The sequence below is a fragment of the Scyliorhinus canicula genome, chromosome 8, assembly GCF_902713615.1.
Source record: "Scyliorhinus canicula chromosome 8, sScyCan1.1, whole genome shotgun sequence".
Lineage (NCBI taxonomy): Eukaryota > Metazoa > Chordata > Chondrichthyes > Carcharhiniformes > Scyliorhinidae > Scyliorhinus > Scyliorhinus canicula.
In genome coordinates, this window is record NC_052153.1 from 72861067 (window position 1) to 72881014 (window position 19948).

At 49.4% G+C, this 19948-nt stretch overlaps 1 protein-coding gene across 1 annotated transcript in view; it reads left to right on the top strand.

The window, feature by feature from the left end:
- auh (AU RNA binding protein/enoyl-CoA hydratase) overlaps positions 1-19948 on the top strand; it is a 348073-nt gene that overhangs the window by 214920 nt on the left and 113205 nt on the right. Inside the window, exons 5-6 of the mRNA XM_038804728.1 lie at positions 952-1044; positions 5067-5123. Of these exons, the coding sequence (XP_038660656.1) occupies positions 952-1044; positions 5067-5123 (150 nt within the window). The remainder of the gene's footprint in view (positions 1-951; positions 1045-5066; positions 5124-19948) is intronic.

Here is a 19948-nt window from a genome sequence, read left to right on the forward strand (position 1 = left end):
TTGAGGACTATTGTGGAGTAGGTGCTATTACCTACCCTGATAGACTGCGGTCTGTTGGTGAGGAAGTCAAGGATCCAGCTGCACAGGGAGCGGTCAAGTCCAAAGTTGCAGAGTTTGCAAGGTTGCAAACTCTGCAACTTGACCTGCACATTGCCTATCTGCTCACCCCTGACCTGTCTCCAGTGGTGGAAGTGGCAGATGAGCACCTCGCTTGGGTCTATTGATGGCCTGAAGTATTAATTGTCACCTGGTGCCTCAACTCAACTTAGCCATGATCTTACCCTCAACACTGAGAGGCCCATGCGCTATGGGAAGCCAGACAGCTTTAACTGTGCAGCTAGTGCAGAGGAAGAGGGGGAGAATCTCCTTTGGGGATGTACCCATCAGAGGCGTCACCCTCCCCTGAAGGTCATGGCCCCCTTTAACCCTCGCCCCACCAGCCTCTAAACCTGGCCCCCAACCCTCTCACTACCCTCGCTGGGGCTTGTTAGTCAGGCCTGCCAATACTCCAAATGTATTTTCAGTCCCGCCTCCATTATCTCCTACTTTTCTGGGGCAGTCTGTTGTCCCAGCAGTGACCATCGCTTGAACTTGATGCTGCTGGGCCCGACAGGGCTGCTAGCCAATCTGATTCACCAGCAGGTCTGTAAGGTGCGACTTGATCCCCAGATGGTCTCTTCTTAAGCCAATTAATGTCCCGTCGAATGTTAAATGACTGTGGGCAGCTGGCATTTGTGAGAATGTGGTCTCTGCCATCTCTTCAGGTGGTTTGCCAACTCTTTGGCTAGCTGTCCTACATGCAAGACAATAAAATATTACTACTCTATTGTAGTTTCAGTAGTTTCCATGTTAATAGTAAGGTAAGATTGAAATAAAGCTGTTCTGATCTGAAAAAAAAATTATTTTCACCTTAATTTGTATGTTACAGAATTATTTTTGTATATACCACAGGTAACCTGCCAATGCCCACAATTGCTGTACTTGATGGAGCTGCCTTAGGAGGGGGCTTGGAAATGGCTTTGGCCTGTGACATTCGTGTGGCTGGTAAGCGACAATCCCGTTGAATACTTGGTCAAATCAAGTGTGAAGGAAAATGTAGAGTGAAGGGTTAACATTTGAAATACCTGATGCTGATGTACCTATGGTGCAATATCACATGATTGAGTAACACAAAATCTGGAGGGAAGAGGTTCAACCTTGCTTAGAACTACTGAGATATACATGCAGCTATAAGCAGATAACATTTTTGGAATCTATTTTATTCCAAACATTATCAAATTTGTACACACAAAGGCTTAACTATATCATACAGTTTGTCATTTTTATTTGAACAAAGTAACAGCAACAACCCTAAATCCCCTATTCCCCCCCCTCAGCCGGACTATCCTCCCTCCCTTACTAGTTTGACCCCAACGATCTCTGACATGATCTCAAAAAATGAGACCCAGAACCCAACTAACGTGGGGCAGGAGCCTGATTCGCCGGCCCCCCTGTCAACGCTCACACCTGTCTTCCACCCTAGGGAAGAACCCACTCATATGCATCTTAGTTAAGTGCACTCTATGTACTACTTTAAATTGTATCAGGCTCAACCAGTGCAGGAGGAGGTAAAGTTCACCCTATGCAGGATCTCACTCCACACCCCTCCCTCCAGCCCTCGGCCCAGCTCTAATTCCCACTTGCCCCTCACCTCTCCTCGTGATGGTTTCCCAGTCTCCAGTAAAAACTCATATATATTGGAGATCTCTCCTTGTCCCATCACATCCGGTGATAGCATCCGATCTATCAGTGTGGGTGTCGGCAGCTGGGGGAACGAGGACAACTCTTTACGAATTAAGTTCCTCACCTGCAAATATCTGAATGCACTTGCATTTCTCCTCCATCTCCTCTAAACTCCACGAATAAATCCCTGAACCTCTTAACCCCTCTCCTTCTCCATATTCTGTACATTGTGTCCAGCCTTGATGGGGCAAACCTATAATTGTCACAAATTGGTGACAGTAATGACATGTCCCTCAGTCCAAAATGCTGTCTAAACTGGTTCCAAATTCTTAAAGATGCCCCTACTACCGGGCTCATTGATAGTCTAGCTGGGGCGAACTGAAGAGGGGCCATAACCAACGCCCTTAGACACGACCCTACTCAAGAGGCCTTCGCAGCTGACCCCAGCCAGTACCAGGCTCCACAAATCATCTTCGCGCTTTCCCAGTGTTCCCGCCCTATAATAGAGCACCAGGTTTGTTAGGACCAACCCACTCCATTGTCGCCCTCTCTGCAGGAAAGTTCTTCTAATCTTAGGAGTCTTTCCTGCCCAAACAAAGGCAGAGATTACCTATCAACCCTAGCGAAAAAAGATTATGGGAGGAAGATTGGAAGACTTTGGAACATGAATAGAAACCTCTGTAAAACGTTCATTTTGACTGTGTGTACTCTACCAGCCTAGGTTAGTGGGAGGGCATCCCACCTCCTCAGGTCCCTCGTCACCTCTTCCACCAGACTGGTCAAGTTCAGTTTATGCAGGGCAGCACGGTGGCACAGTGGACAGCACTGCTGCCTCACGGCTCCAAGGTCCCAGGTTTGATCCTGGCTCTGGGGCACTGTCCATGTGGAGTTTGCACGTTCACCCCATGTTTGCATGGGTTTCTCCCCCACACCCCAACAATATGCAGGGTAGGTGGATTAGTCATGCTAAATTGCCCCTTCATTGGAAAACATGAATTGGGTACTCTAAATTTATTTTTTAAAAATTCAGTTTATGCAACAGTGTCCAATCGTGCACCACCTGAATCCCTAAATACCTAAACTTTGTCTTGGCCAGCTTAAAAGGCATCCTTCCCAGACCTGTCCTCTTCCCCAGGGAATTTACCGGCAACATCTCGCTCTGGCTCACATTCAATTTATACCCTGAAAAGTATCCAAATTGTTTCAACAATTCCATAATGTCTTCCATATCTGTGAGAGGATCAGAAACGTACAACAAATTGTCTGTGTAAAGGGACACTCCCTGTTCATCACCCACCCCCCACCCCAATACCTTTCCATTCCCCTGATGATCTAATCGCAATGGCCAATGGTTCAATCGCTAGTGCGAACAATAGTGGAGATAACGGGCATCCCTGAATCGTGCCCCTGTATAGTTGGAAATATCCTGAGCTTACAGCATTGGTCCAGACACCAGCTGTGGGGCATTTTTTAGCAGTTTCACCCAGGAAATAAAAGTAGAATCAAACCTAAATCGCCCCAAAACCTCAAAGAGGTAGCTCCACTCAACATAGTCAAAGGCATTCTCCGTCTCCATGGAGATGATTACCAACGGCACCTGCTCCACAGAGGATGACATGACCACACTCAAAAACCTCCTGATGTTGGACGACAGCTGTCGGCCCCAGGCAAATCCTGTCTGGTCCTCAGATCAGTTCTGGTAGGCACCCCTCCAAACGTTTTGCCAGAACCTTAGCTAGTATTTTTGCGTTAATGTTTAATAGTGAAATAGACCTATAAGACGCACACTCAAGGGGATCTTTGTCCTTTTTCGAGAGATCGAGGCCTGAGTCAACGTGACATGCAGCACCCCTCTCAGCAGAGAGTCGTTGAACATTTCCAGTATGTGTGGCGCCAACAAGGCCGCAAACTGTTTATAAAATTAGGTCGGAAAACCATCTGGCCCTGGTGCTTTCCCTGATGCATGGAACCAATACAGTCGATAACTTCCTCCAACTCCAAACTTGCCTCCCGCCCCTCCCTCCTCACACTTTCTACCACTGGGAAGTCCAATCTGCCCAAAAATCACGCCATCTCCGAGCCATCCTCCGGTGGTTCAGACTTGTATAGCCTACAATAAAAAACCTCAACTCTCCATTCATCTTATCCGGGGCAGTAACCAGCTCTCCCCCCTCATCTTTAACCTGAGCTATTTCCCATGTGTCTACCTGCTGTCTTAATTGGTGAACCAATAATGGACTCGTTTTATCCCAGTACTCATAAAATATCCCTCGCAAATGGCAAAGCTGGCTCACCGCATTCGCCGTCGATTCAAACATCATTTGTAGCCTCTTTCCCTCTGCCAACAAATCTGCCGGAGGTGCCGTGGAGTACTGCCACCTCCAAGATTAAGTCTACCAACCTCTGCCTTTCAGCCCTGCCAGCCTTAACCTTGTGGGCCCTTTACGATATTATTTCTCCTCTGATCACCGCCTTCAACGCTTCCAAGAATGTGGAAGGCGAGACCTCCCCATTCTGATTGGAATTTATGTAATTCCCTATGGCCGAAGCCACCCTTTCACAAAACCCCTTGTCTGTCAGGAATGATCTGTCCAACCTCCATGCTGGGCTCAGCCTGCCTCGCATCGCATATCCACATAGTGTGGAGCCTGATCCAATATTACTATCGCCAAAATCCGGATCCTAACGTAATGTGGCGGGAAGCCGATAATCACCACTTAACCTCTATTTTGATACAATTAATGGGAGCCACCCCATATCCAACAGCCTCCCGTGATCCAGTGGCCTCTCCAGCAAGTGGTCACGCTGGTGCTGATTAGTATTCCTTTTTAAAAACATGAACCTGGCAGCAGGGCTTCTGCGAGGAGCCGAGCAGGTGAGTAGCCATACTTGTAAAAAAAATCTATATTAAATCATCTTTTTTATCTAATGCACATTTTTCATAGAATCATAGAATTTGTCTGGACTGAAGTTTTAGCAAAACCTATCATCACATTCATCATACAACCGTATGATCTTGGTACACTGGCGAGAGGGTTTTGTATTGAGTGGAAATTAATTCTTGTTTAGCTTCACATCGCATCAGAGTGGTTCAGAGATGCAGTTACTACAGTCTGAAGCAGCATGTGAGTAGACCATATCCAGCAGCCTCCATCCATAAATCATCGGCATATTTCTCACGCTACTGTTTGGCACGTGGTTCCTCATAATCAATTCAGGGTATAATATTATGGTTGTTGGAGGCTCCTACAAGTTGAAGAATGAAATCCCTATAAGTAGCACTGAACAATTAGTGTGTAAAACATGTCTCTGAACAATGTGTATTTCTGTGCTTTATTTTGCAGCTACCTCTGCAAAAATGGGACTTGTGGAATCGAAGTTGGCAATCATTCCAGGTGCAGGTATGGTTCATACTACTGATTATTTTTTCCAGGATTATATTCTCAATAAATGCATTTGACCAATAAGTGAATATGTTTGTTTCTTCAGTTGCTGTAATGTTCAATTTCTACTCACCTACTTTAATGAATGAAGATTAGCACTCCTGCCGAATGCCGATGACAGCTCATTCTTGTGTTCTTGCTCCAACAGCTTTAACTAACCATTTTGCATAATTTGAGATCAGGAATTTCCTGGCAGCATGCAGACGTGTTTAAGCCACTAGAACAGGGGGCGCGATTCTCCGCAACAACGATGGGTAGGAGAATAGTGGGAGGTCCGCTCCCGCATCTCCCGCTATTCTTCCACCCCCCCCCCCCCAAAATGGCGTGTCCGGTTTTGCGACACGCCGCTCGGAGCAACGCGGGCCGCCGTTTTTCACGGTGGCCCGCGATTCTCCGGCCCGGATGGGGCGAGCGGCCTGCCGTTCCCGACCTGTTCACGACGGCGGCAACCACACCTGGTCGCTGCCATCGTGAACATGGCGCGCCAGGTAAGTGTGGGGCCTGTGGGGGGCGGATCGGGGATCGAGCACCACGACCGTGCTCGGGAGGGGACGGGCCCACGATCGGTGCCCACCGATCGTTGGGCCGGCGTCTCAAGGGGACGCACTCTTTCCCCTCCGCCGCCCCGAAAGATCAAGCCGCCACGTCTTGCGGGGCGGCTGAGGGGAAAGACGGCAACCGCGCATGCGCGGGTTTAAGCTGTCCAACCCGCGCATGCGTGGCTGACGTCATTAGGCGCCGCGGCGGCATCATTCTTGGTGCGCCGGGACTTGAAGCCAGGGACAAGGCCCGGCGGCTGAGTTTCCCGGTACGGCCCTCCTATCCCCCTGGGGAGGAGAGAATAGGGGACCGGGAGAGGCTTCCGACGCCGTCGTGAACCTCTTCGGGTTGTACGACAGCGTCGGGCCTTGCGGAGAATTCTGCCCAGGATCTATAAAAAGGAGTTTGGACTAGCACTTAGAAAGCAGGATAAAGCTAGTGTGACCCGAGAAGGGGGAAGAAAATGACTCTTTCAACTAAGTGGAAAGGGCGTGTTGGGAGAAATGTACTGATGAGGGACAATTGGTATGGGCATTTGCTCGAGGCAGGGAAGAAAACCATCTTAAAAGAACAAAGAACAAAGAAGAACAAATCTTAGACTGGAGCAATAGACTAAGGGGCAGAGACCCTCATAACATTTAAGAAGTATTTAGATGTGCACTATCGATCACAGGGCATACAAGACCATGGGCCAAGTGCTGGAAAATGGGATTAGAATAGTTCGGTGGTTGTTTTTGACTGGCGCAGACGCAATGGGCTGAAGGACCTTTTCTGTGCTATAGGACTCTATGACTATAAGAAGAAGGCACCATTCTGAACTGGGAACAGCAAACAGGAAAAGAATGCCAGCATAAACTGAGGAGGGAGGGGAGAAGAAGAGTGTCAGTAAAGAATTGTAGGGAACGTGGTGTGGGTTGTGGAGTCAGGTTAAAAGTGTTATCTTGCCCTCTGTGGTGAGGAGATTGTAGTATGCATCCATGCCATGCGACAACTTTGTAAACAATTTAAAACAGACAAGTTAAGTAGCTTTACAGATAATACAGGACCATGTGATCTGGACTGGCTTTTCCTAGAATATTTTAGCATCTTGAAGTAAAGATTCAAACGTCTTGTCTGATAGAAGAATCTTATAGTGCAACCTGAATAAATTGTCAAATTTATTGTTGCATGTTACATAGTTTTGTTTGTTGAAAAACCCTACCTGAAAATGATGACATTTTTCTGTTCAGTGTGGTCAAACCCTGGGCGGGATTCTCTGATCCTGAGGCTAAGCGTTGACGCCGTTGTAAACACCGGTGTGTTTCTCGACGGCGTCAACGTGGCCTCAGGAGCAGAAATTCCAACCCCTACAGGGGGCCAGCATGGCATTGGAGGGACCCACGCTGCTCCAGCTGCCGATCCCGGAGTCAGATGGGGGCCATGGGGTGCACGCATGCACAGTGGGACCGGTGACAACGAGCGCATGCGCAGTGGGACCGGCGACAACGAGCGCATGCGCAGTGGGACCGGTGACAACGAGCGCATGTACAGTGGGACCGGCGACAACGAGCGCATGTACAGTGGGACCGGTGACAACGAGCGCATGCTCAGTGGGACCGGTGACAACGAGCGCATGCGCAGTGGGACCGGTGACAACGAGCGCATGCGCAGTGGGACCGGCGACAACGAGCGCATGCGCAGTGGGACCGGTGACAACGAGCGCATGTACAGTGGGACCGGCGACAACGAGCGCATGTACAGTGGGACCGGCGACAACGAGCGCATGTACAGTGGGACCGGTGACAACGAGCGCATGTACAGTGGGACCGGTGACAACGAGCGCATGCGCAGTGGGACCGGCGACAACGAGCGCATGCGCAGTGGGACCGGTGACAACGAGCGCATGCGCAGTGGGACCGGCGACAACGAGCGCATGCGCAGTGGGACCGGCGACAACGAGCGCATGTGCAGTGGGACCGGCGACAACGAGCGCATGTGCAGTGGGACCGGCGACAACGAGCGCATGCGCAGTGGGACCGGCGCGATTGCCATGCATGCGTGGTGGCTCTCTTCTCCACGCCGGCCCCGACGCAACATGGCGAAGGGCTACAGGGGCCGGCGCGGAGCAAAAGAGGCCCCCAGCCTGAGTGCCCCCCCTCCACCAGGCCCCCCCCCCCCCCCCCCCCCCCCCGATGCATCCACGTTGAGGTCCCGCTTGGTAAGAGCAGGTGTGGGCGGCGCTGCCGGGACTTGGCTTTTTGAGCGTGGCCGCTCGGCCGATCCCGGGCCGAGAATCGCCGGGGGGGGGGGGGCCTTAGAGCGGCCCCCCGACTGGCGCCGTGCTGACCGCACCGGCGCCTTGCCGATTCTCTACGCTCCAGAGAATCGGCGGGGGGGGCGGCGTGGCGCGATTCGCATCGGTCCATCCGGTTCTCCGGTTGGGCACTGGGGTGAGAGAATTCTGGCCCCTACCAGTGATCAATTCACATCAACTGTTCTAATTTGGAATAAGTTTGATTACAGATCAACAGTATTTTGCCATCTTTGCTAACAAATGGCAAAAGACCACAAACGCATTGAGTGCACTCAAATCTACCAGTCCGCTCAAAACTATCCTGTGCTCTCAGCAATCTGCAAAAATAATACAAGGAAATTAACTACTTAAAATATATCTGTATTTAGTTCATTTTTTTCATTGAGACAAAACAATCTTTTCACTCTCCAGTGCATGCCTGAGAGCGAATACTAGATTCCCATCAGTGTTTAAAATTAATTTTCGTCTCTGGGTCAATACTTCCCAATCACCCACCTGTCCCAAGTTGCAGGGCCTAAATTGCCCGACAGACTTGAAGGATCAAAGTGCATGAGGAAAGACCACAAAAAAGGCCTAATAAAGAATATTTAGCTAAGTACCTACAGCATATAATGCACAGAAGCCACCTGCAAATGTGTTAAACATCCTTGTCACATAAAACGTTGACCGGGACTTTCCGGCCCCATACCCTCTCCCGCACCCTCTGCCTAGCCTCTCGTACACTTGGATCTGGCATCTCACTGCATACAGATCCTTTCTCTATCTTAATCTCCGAAAGATGTACAGTATCGATGTTTAAGCTGGTGACTGTGGTAAACGATTTAATGATAGTGGGTGGAATTCTCCGCTCCCCTGCCGGGTCGGAGAATCGCTGGCGGGCCGCCTGAATCGCACCACGCCGTCCTGATGCCGGGACACGATTCTCTGCAGAGCAGAGAATCGGTGCCACTGGGGCCGGCGTGGTTGGCGCGGCACCGGTCGGGGTATGCGGCAACTCTCCGGCACGGGCTGGCACGCCGATTCTCCAGCCCGGATGGGCCGCGGAGCCGTCACCAAAAAGCTGAGTTCCGCCGGCGCCGTTCTAACATCCTCTGAGCCGGCGGGACCTCGGCGATTAAGGGTCCGGGGACAGCTTGTGTGGGGGATTCCGACCCCGGGGGGGGGGCCTCTGCAGTGGCCTGGCCTGCGATCGGGGCCCACCGATCGGCAGGCTGGCTTTTCTGTTCTCTGGCCTCCTGTCTTCCGCGTCGGCTTCTGTAGCCCTGCGCCATTTGGCATCATGGCCAGCACGGGGTAGAAGGCCACTGCACATGCGTTAGTTGGCGCCGGCCCGACTGCGCATGCGCGGACCCCGCAGCACGGGTTCAGGCCGGGATCGGCAGCTGGAACGGCGTGGGCCACTCCAGCGCCATGCTAGCCCCCTGTGGGCTGCGGAATGGGGTCCTGGAATGGGCGCCGACATTGGAGTAAAACACTCCTGTTTTTACGCCAGCGTCGGCACTTAGCCGCCCGATGGGAGAATCCCGCCCACTTATCGTTCTTGCCTTCCTCTTTCTCCGCTTGCGGGGAAGGTTCCAATTTTTTGATTATCTGAAATTTAAAATTCACAGTGGTTTGGTTGTGTTGAGGGGAGAGAACAAAGTAATAAGTGCATGCTTACAACACCTGCAGCTTGTGAGTCAGAAAAAAACTTATGGGATGGGGAAGAAGTGGATGAGATGAAGGATTACATCAGGATACCTCATCACTGATCCCTGCAGCCCGACCATTGGACAGAGCTTCAGTGATCTCCCTTTCCATGATAGCCAGCACCATCTCCTGCAAGGAGGTTAAAATATGCAGATGTGCTTGCCCCTCTCCAGTTCTTGCTGCCTGTAATGTTCTGCACCATATTCTTCTGCAGGCAAGAGTGAACTGTGCCGATGAGTGTCATGTTTGGGTGATTGAGTTGCCATGGTTGAATAGCTGCTTGTGTGTGGTTTGTGAGTTTGAATTCATGGGTTAAACAATGCCAAGTATGTGAGATAATGCACATGAATGAAAATCCTGATAGAGATTGTTGATAGATGGGTAATGAGAGTGTGGTGAATTGAGTGGTGGATGAGGCGAGCGGTGCAGTTGGCAGGATATACCATTTGAAGATAAATTCACTAACTTTGACAGCTGATGTCAAATAGATAAATTGATGTCTGTGCTACATCCATGTTCTTGGATGGAATTGACTTTTGCTGCTACTTGTTCACACTGCCTCTAGAGCATATCTTTGACCCTGGACGTGATTCTTCCAGCCCCGCGTTGGTCCGGAGAATCGCCGCATCCGCGCCATGCCGTCCCGACACCAGTGTGCGATTCTCTGAGGTGCGGCGAATTGGTGCCATTTGCGCCGGCGCGTTTGGCGCGGCGCCGGTCACGGGCCGTTGTACGAGGCTGGGCCGCCAATTCTCCGGCCCGGACGGGCCGAGCGGCCGCGCGGAAAAAGGAGAGTCCTGCCGGCGCCGTCCACGACTGGTCGCTGCCAGCGGGAACTCTGCACAAAGGGTCGGGGGCCGGCCGCTGTGGGGCGGGGGGGGGGGGAATGGGAGGGGTGCTCTATCCACGGGGGGCCTCCGATGGCCCGTGATCGGGGCCCACCAATCGGCAGGCCGGCCTCTCCCCCTCCCCCCGGTCCTACTTTGTTGCGTGTCCGGCCCCAGAACTCCCCCGCCATGTTGCATCTGGGCCGGCGTGTTCCGTAAAGCCACTGCGCATGCGCGGGTTGGTGCCGCCTCCATTGCGTGCCAGGAAGTGAGGCTGGAGCGGCGTGAACCACTCTAGCGCCGTGCTGGCCCCTTGTAGTGGCCTGAATCTTAGTGCCCGTGCCCGTTTCGTGCCGTTGTGAAACTCAACGGCGTTCACGACGGCGCGGACACTCTGTCCTGCATCGGAGAATCGCGCCCAATATATCCTGAACTCCAGAAATAAAGGAAATTTTCTCCTCCTTTACCTCTTTCAGCAAGACCTTTATTATCTGAAAACTTTGGTGCTCACTCTGTCACATGTTCAGCCTTTGTTCAAAGTAATACAACTCAGACTGAGTCTTTGGGGGTAAAAAACCCCATCATTTTTTGCAGCCATATTGCCACCTCTCTTCTATGAGGTGTGCATTGCCTTTTTAAGTACTGTGCTTTAGCCATTAGCAATTTCAGGGCCCTCCGTGCACAACCAATGAAATATGCAGCGGGTTCTGGTTGCACACAATTGTTTAAAAAGTAGGTAGTACCAATTTAATGTGCTGCCTGCAGAGCAACGAATGGATGCAGGTTTGTCGCATATCGTGATCCCCATACCCCTTTTTTGGGGGATTGCCAATTCTCCCCATGGTCTTCAAGGGAATTTTGTTGAATGGATAGAAAGATAGAAAGATGACTGGAGATAGAAAGCAAAGTGAAAGGGAAAATGCCCATTTTTATTTTGGTTGAGTATGGTTTATAATGTGTTCAAAGTTTTTTGCTGGGAATTCAATTGTTTTATATTTGTTTAAATGATTTGGCAATTGGCACAAAGGGAATGATTTAGAAACTTGTTACAAATGAGAAGCTATGGCAAATTGTGAGAAAGATGATGGACATCTGTCACCCATCTGTCCACAACAGACAGATGGGTGACAGAACAAATTTAGTGCAAAGAAATGTAAAAAGTGCAGGGAAAGGAAATATATTCTAAATACTAAGTTTCTCAACAGAGTGGAGAAATAAAAATCTTCAGAGTTACAAACACATCTTTAAATATTGGAATGAAAGTCGAAAAGGACATGCAAAGGCAAGTAAAGACAATACCTAGAGACAATGGGTGCGATTCTCCCAAAATATGTTTAAGTTAATTTGTGGCGGGTTTTTCAGGGAATTTCCAGCTGGCTCTGCCGGCGAGTTTCCCACCGTTATTCCATGACATTTCGTCACTTTTTAGGCCCTGGGGTGTTCCTCACTGGATTAGCTCACAATTAAAATTTTTGTTGACACTGGGGAGCTGAACTCGGAGAGCGGGCTGCCATTTTGAAAGTGTGCCCCAACACACCAACCATGGGCAATCTCACCCCCCACACACATGGACACTGCCCCACACTCCCCTAGTGAGGACACCCTGCTCTTCAGCCGCCCCCCTCCAAGCTCCTGACAGCACTCCCTCCCATCCAGGTCCCCACCTGTCACCACTCCAAAATCCCAGATGCCCTTACTTCCTGCCCTGCACTCCTCCACTCTTCAAACCTCCCTCCACCCTAATTTCAAGGGCATGGCCTCCATCTGCCCCTGACCCTTGGCAGTGCCACCCTGGCACTTAGACACCCTTGCACTGCCAGCCTGGCACCAGACAGTGCTCCTGCAAGCTTGGCAGTCTCATCAGGGCACCTTGGCAGTGCCAGGGTGACCGTGCCAAGGTGCCAGCTGGGCAGTGCCAAGGTATCCACGCTCCAGGGTGAAGCCAGTGAGCCATGCTGCACTTACCCTGACTGCCATGGGGTTTCCCTGGCCCATGTTTGTGTGGACCAGTACTGATCGATGCCTGCTGCAGCCTCCCTGGGGAGGCCAGAGAATCGACTGAGGGCAGTGGAGCCCCGGCTGGTTGGTCATAAGTAGGTTTACGACCTACTTCCGGGAGCCTCATTTGGCCCTGCCCATTTTGGGCGAGTTCCGACTCCGTCACGTGGGAGTTTGACGAATCCCGCAAGGCGATGAGGTTGTCGGGGGTCCACTGGAGGGCTCTCCCGAGATTCTCCAGCCGCGTTGTGCTCTCGCTTGAATGCAACATAGCAAGAGAATTGTGCCCAATGAATATAAAGGCAAGGAAAAAGTGGTAAGGATACAGCAAAAATCAACAAAATGCCCCCAGTAATGAGAGATCAATGTTATGAAGGAAAGCTTGAAAAATTCAGCCTTTTCAGAAAAAAGGATAGTTTAAAGGGGATCTTATAAATAATACACTTAGAGAAGGCAAATAGTGAAAGATGGTTTTCACTGGTTGGCAATTTCTGATCAAGTGGCATAGACTCAGTATCATAACTTGAATAAAGGGAGAAGCTAAAATGTACACAAGGGTTTTAGAATATGAATTTTTTTACCACAAGAGACTATTGAGAAATGGACATTAACATTGTTTAAGAAACAAATCGAATACATAGCTGAAAAGGATGAATAAATACATACATGGGAAGAGCAGTGAAAGTTATGTTTAAGCTCACTGCAGAAAATGGATGAGTATAATCATGGTTATAATTTATGTAGAGTAAATGTACCACCAATAAAGATCATAGTGTGCATTTCTGTTTGGGTCCTTAAGTAGGATTAAGCCTACATCCATTAGCCTTTCAGTAGTATTTAATTCAAACAAGTGGACTCTCTACATGATGAAGTAGCTTCTTGTCTGCCGAGAGACAGGAAAACATTTTTCTGTTTGTTTTTGAACAGCAACAGGCATTCCCTTGTGTCTGATCTCATTAATTATTGATTGGATAGTTCAGAGAAGTGGTGGAATGTTTTCAAAACTGCTCAATCCTATCCCAGACCCACTGGAGGAACCTGCTTCATTGCTTTTTCAGCTCTTTTTAAAAGGTTGGTATGTTAAGTGTTACATTAGCCATTATTAGGATGTAAGAAAGTTAAATAATTAAGTTTAAAGGCATTTCTTTATTTCTAATTTGTTTCTAAGAGGAGTGACATTGAAATAGATACTCAAAGCCTCCATGTGTCAGTCTCCTGTGTCTATCTCAGTTGATGCTGCTGCTCTAAATAAAGGCTGTTGGAATCTAATGTGGACTTTCACAAGTACATTTCACAACTGCACAAGACTAAACTGGAGAGTACAGTCTCCGATTGAGAATTTTAAGAATTTGAACCAACAATCTGCAGGCTGGAACTGTACTCCAGCAAGCAGCTTCCAGATTAAAAGATTGTTAATGTTTTGAAAAAATGGGCAGAATTTTCTGCTTCTGTCATCGGCAGGAATTGTGGTAGGCGGGGCACTAAATTTGAAGTGATGGAAAAAGTCAATTTCCAACTGGTGGGAAGGTAATTTGGAATTTTGTTCTCCTGATTGGCAGGTTAAAGGCAGGTCGGGTTTCCCTCTGATCAATGGTGGGAACCACGTTTGCATTCATTTGCATCACCTGAATGATCATTAAAAGGCCTTCAAAATTAATTGCCCTCCCAGAGGATAATAAGAATAGTCTGTTTTCCAACTGTATATAAGATATATCTAGGTGTGCACCTGGCAAGCTTTTGTTCAATGACTGTGAGGTATGTAGGCACAGTTTCATTTACCTTTAATAGCTTTTCTGCATGATTTGGGGTGCTTGTATCACAAGCTGCGGGGAGGCAGGGGGAGACAAAGACAGGACTGGGGGCAGGGGTGTGGAACATGGGAGAGAAGGGGGATGATGGAGGCATGACTGGGGGAGGGGGAGTTGGTGTGTTGGGGGAACACAGGTGGGAAGGGGGGGAACAGTGGCAGGACGAGGGTTGGTCAATGAACAGAGTTGAGTTATGAAAGATGGGGCGGGATTCTCCGACCCCGACCCCGGGCCGGGTTGGAGGATCGTCGGGGGGGGGGGGGGGGGGGGGGAGCGATTCACGCGACGCTGCTCCGACGCCGCTCCCTGGTTCTCCGGTCACCGGAGAATCAGCGGAGCAGCGTTGGAGCGGCGTCGCGTGAATTGCACCCCCGATGATCCTACAACCCGGCCCGGGGTCGGAAACTTCCGCCCCATCTTTCATAACTCAACTCTGTTCATTGACCAACCCTTGTCCTGCCACTGTTCCCCCCCTTCCCTCTCGGGTGGGCAGGAGGCTTCCGCTTGCAGTTGTCAACTGGGCCTGGGTGGAGGTGGCTGAGGCAGTCAGCACTGTGAGGCTCATCAGGCGGACTGGCACGCGGTGCCCTAAGAAGATGAACAGCTTCCTTAGGGTAGGTGAGCCACCACCTCTGTTCCTCTGGCATCGCTCCCGTCCCTCACTCCTCACATCACACCACGCTCCCATAGAGGCCAATCAAAACCCATCTGCCTGCATCTTCCTCACATCCCACTCTACACCAAACCCCAACACCTGTATTGTCCTCTTGGCTAGGTGCCTTGCACACACATGCCACCAGCTACAGACCCCCCTTCGTGTAAGTCACCTCCATGTGTCTCACCGTGTCCTTTGTGTCCTTTGGGAAAGGCAGCCCATATCAGAAGAGAGCGGGAGAAGATTGGAGGGGGCGTCTCAGACCTTGACTCTCACCCCGCTGAGCAGAGGGCAATGGAATATCCGCGGAGATGCAGGAGAGGGCTATTTCCTAGGCAGAGGTGCCATTTGACAACCAAGTGATCCCCTAATACAAAATGATGTCCCAATAGCAAGTGAGTCACCACTCTCCCTCAGACCACTCCTTCCGAAGATCTCACCATGTGTCTTGTCTTGATTATTGATTGGTTAGGCAGGCATTATAGGTACTCATCATTGTCCACATGTTGCCGATGTATACTGCATGGAATCCCACTGGCTATTGAGGAGTCCAATCTTGCATTTTGTGGAGGAACAATGTTTATCCTCGCCAGCTAGTTCTGCAGCCTGCTCTTCATGGGACGTGAGTACACTAAACTCCTCTTGGCTCTTTGCTGCCCATTACGGACAATCTTATCCCGCAAAAAGATAGCTGCATTGATAATGAGCCAATGAATGTGTGCGGGTGCCGTTTATATGGCATCAGGACCGTTAAACCCCATGAGGTAACAGCGAGCAGATGAATCACTGACGGCCCCATTCCCACCATCCAGCAGGAATCACACTGACTTCCCTATCCACAACCACGCAAAGTCTCCAGAATGGCAATTGCTGCTCAATACCTTATTCCTTAAAATATTAATAAAACTACTGCTTGAGTTGACAAAATGCACAAGAGTTCCAACAAACCTGCTGAAAATATTATAAAGTGAGCTTGACTCCACACCATTTTAGAGAAAAGTCAAAGTAGTGTGAAGTGGCTCCTTAAGAGTCCCTCATACTGTTCTATTTTTGGATGGAGGTTTTCTTTGCACAATGGTGACAGGATTGGAGGTGGTGGGAATGGCTTGGATAATAGGAGGAAACTCCATTGGGATGGCTTCCCAAAGCCTTCTCACTAGAGGAAAAATTTCGAAGGGATGGGCGCCACGGAGATGAGCAACCAATTAAGATGATAAAGGCCCTAATTAGCGGTGATTTTGTGGCCTGTAGTAGTCGTGGGTAGGAAAGGTCGCACCTGCAGCCAAATGATTCTTCTGGAGGGCTTTCCCTTTGCTCTGGAGGGCCTAATGACTTTGGCCATCATAATCTTTACTTTGGATCTTGAGAGCGTCTCTAAATTCAAATCCTTAGCTGGTCTCAACAATTCCTACTTCTATCAGTGTAGCTATTGAGGCACCAAAACTGGCAACATTCTGGTTGGGCAAGTAGGAGGCTTCCTCCTGTGAAATTGCTAGATCAGTCTTGCTGCAGGCTCCTTATTGGTCCTGAAATCGGGTCCAGAATCCAATGGGAAAATCCTCCTCATTCGGGGACTCGGCCCATTGTGGGCGGAGCATCGGAAGAGGGCCTCAGGTGACATCCTGAGGCCATCCATACGGCGTTCCATGAGTACACCGCTTTTGAGGGAGCTGAGCATCGCAAAAACAGCGCCGCCCCCAATTCCGGCGTAAATTAGGGTTCTCCGGCCGATCGCCAAACGTGATTTCGCCATCGGGGATCGTATAATCCCACCCATGGAATCAGTTGAGGGGGCATTTTAGGGTGGAAGGGATATCTGTGTTAATGCCGCTGTGCGACAATCATGGGTTTGAGCCGGGGGGGAAGGATAGTGTATACAGGGGGTGGAGGGAAGTGGGGCTGATCAAGGTGAGGGATCTGTATTCAAAGGAAGGGTTCGCCAGTCTGGAGGAGCTAAGGGAGAGGGTAGAGCTGCCCAGGAGGAGTGAGTTCAGGTATCTGCAGGTTAGGGACTTTGCGCAAAAGGTCTGGAGGGAGTTCCCAAGGTTGCCCGGATACACTCTGCTGGAGCGACTGTTGATTCCGGATGTGGAAGGAGAGGGAAGAATTGGGGATATATACAAGTTGCTGGGGGAGCAGGGAGGCGAGCGGGTGGTGAAGATCAAGGAGAAATGGGAAGTGGAGTTGGGAGGGGAGATCAATTGGGGAGTATGGAGTGTGGCACTGCGTAGGGTAAACGGGATCTCCTCTTCTGCAAGGATGAGCCTGATACAGTTTAAGGTGGTGCACAGGGTGCATATGACTCGGGCGAGAATGAGTGGCTTCTTTCAGGGGGTAGCAGATGAGTGTGAGAGGTGTGGGCGGGGGCCAGCGAATCACGCGTACATGTTTTGGGGTTGCGAAAAATTGGGAAGATTCTGGGCGGGAGTATTTGCGGTCTTAGCCAGGATTGTGGAGGAGGAGGTGGACCCGGACCCTTTGGTGGCGATATTTGGGGTTTCAGAGAAGCCAGAGCTCATGGAGAGGAGGAAGGCAGATGTCTTGGCCTTCGCCTCTCTGATTGCACGGCAGCAAATTTTACAGGAGTGACGGTCGGCATCACCACTGGGGGGAGCGGCTTTGTTGGGTGACCAGTACGACTTCCTGCAATTAGAGAAGATAAAGTATGAGTTAAGGGGCTCTGCAGGGGAGTTTGAGAAAAGGTGGGGATGTTTGTGACTGTGCTTGAGGAGCTGTTCATCGCAGGGAGGTGAGAGGGTGAAAAAGGGAAAAAGTTTGTACAGGCTGTATAGTTGATTGCTGGGAAGTATGTTTCTCAGGGTGTTTATTTGCTGTAACCTGTTTTGATAAATGTTTGTAACAAAATACATTTAAAAAATGCTTTGAGCATTTAGCAGCACAGTTATGGTGCCAACTGGTGCTTAAAGCACAGGCTGATTGAAAGACCCAGAAAAATCAGGGTCTGCATTATCATTGGAAATCTGGAGGTAAATCTTATTATTTTGCACGAAGACAAACTAGGGCACCATCAAATGATTAGGCATAGTTTTGAAGGCATTACGTCTAATGACTAGTCAGTTTGTTACAAGCATAGAATGCTTCAGAGGTCCAAAACTGTTAACCAACTCGTTATATAACAACCATTAATGTACCTCTATGTTACAAATGCATGTGCCCGAATTTATGTAACTATTAATTTTTACCATACTACTTCAAATTAAAGCAATACTGAAAATATGAACCCTTAATGGTGTGTACAATTTATCTTAAATCTAAATACAGACTTTTAGAGTAATGGTGCCCTTTGGAGTTTCTTTCACTGGATGAAAATACTCAAGCAAATAAAATAATAATAAGTAAATAAAACACAAATTTCAGCTAATTAAATTGTGGCTATTCAAGTACATTATATCCTCTTAAAATTGCCTACTCACCCACCTTCCCCAATAAATCCTATTTCATTTTAATAAGCAATGAAAGTAGGCCAGCAGATGTTCTTTTTGTTTAAGTGCTTGGTAAAGTGATAGTTGACTGAAGTAGCTTTTCACAAAGAGTAATCCTGGTCAGTTTATTTTTAGTTTTTGTAGTCCCTTGAGGAATATGATTCCACAGTAGTTGGTTGCATCTGCTGCCCTTGTCCTAGGTGGTAGAAGTTGCGGGTTTGATGAGTTGCTGCAGTTTATCTTGTGTGTGATACTGCTGCCACTGTGTGTCAGGAAGTGAATGTTTAAGGTGGTGGATGGGGTAGCAATTAAGCTGGCTACCTCGTCCTGCAGGCAGCTTGGTGGCACAGTGGCTAGCACTGCTGCCTCACGGCGCCAAGGATCCGGTTCGATCACAACCCCGGGTCACTGCCCATGTGGAGTTTGCACATTCTCCCCGTGTCTGCGTGGGTCTCACCCCCACAACCCAAAAAGATGTGCAGGGTAGGTGAATTGGCCATGCTAAATTGTCCCTTAATTGGAAAGAAAGAATTCATAGAATCATAGAATTTCCAGTGCAGAAGGAGGCCATTCGGCCCATCGAGTCTGCATCGGCTCTTGGAAAGAGCACCCTACCCAATGTCCACACCTCCAGCCTATCCCCATAACCCAGTAACCCGACCCAACACTGAGGGCAATTTTGGACACTGAGGGCAATCCATCTAACCTGCACATCATTGGACTGTGGGAGGAAACTGGAGCACCCGGAGGAAACCCACGCAGACACGGGGAGAATGTGTAGACTTCGCACCGACAGTGACCCAAGCTGGGAATTGAACCTGGAACCCTGGAGCTGTGAATCAATTGTGCTAACCACAATGCTACCGTGCTGCCCGAGTACTGTAATTGAGTGCTCTAAATTTACGGGGGTGGCATGGTAGCACAGTGATTAGCAATGTTGCTTCACAGCTCCAGGGTTCCAGGTTCAATTCCCGTCTTGAGTCACTGTTTGTGCGGAGTATGCACGTTCTCCCCATGTCTGCGTGGGTTTCCTCTGTGTGCTCCGGTTTCCTCCCACAGTCCAAAGGCTTGCAAGTTAGGTGGATTGGCCATCCTAAATTGCCCCTTAGTGTCCAAAAGGTTAAGTGGGGTTACTGGATTACGGGTATAGGGTGGAGGTGTGGGCTAAGTAAGGTGCTCTTTCCAACGGCCGGTGCAGAGACGATGGTCTGAATGGCTCTTTCTGCACTGTAAATTCTATAATTCTTTGGATAGTGTGGAGCTGCTTGAGTGTTGTTGGAGCTGCACTCATCAAGGCTCACCATCACCTTCTCAAGGATAGTTAGGGAAGGGCAATATGTGCTGGTCGAACCAGTGAACCCCCTCGCCCATAAAAGGATATGAAAAACTGGAGAGTATTCAAACACATTCCCTTTTTTAAAAATATTTTTATTCTCCTTTTTCACAATGTTTCTCCCGAATTTATACCCACCAACAACAAACAATAATCAACAACAAATATATCAAACCCCATAACAATAACAACGATCC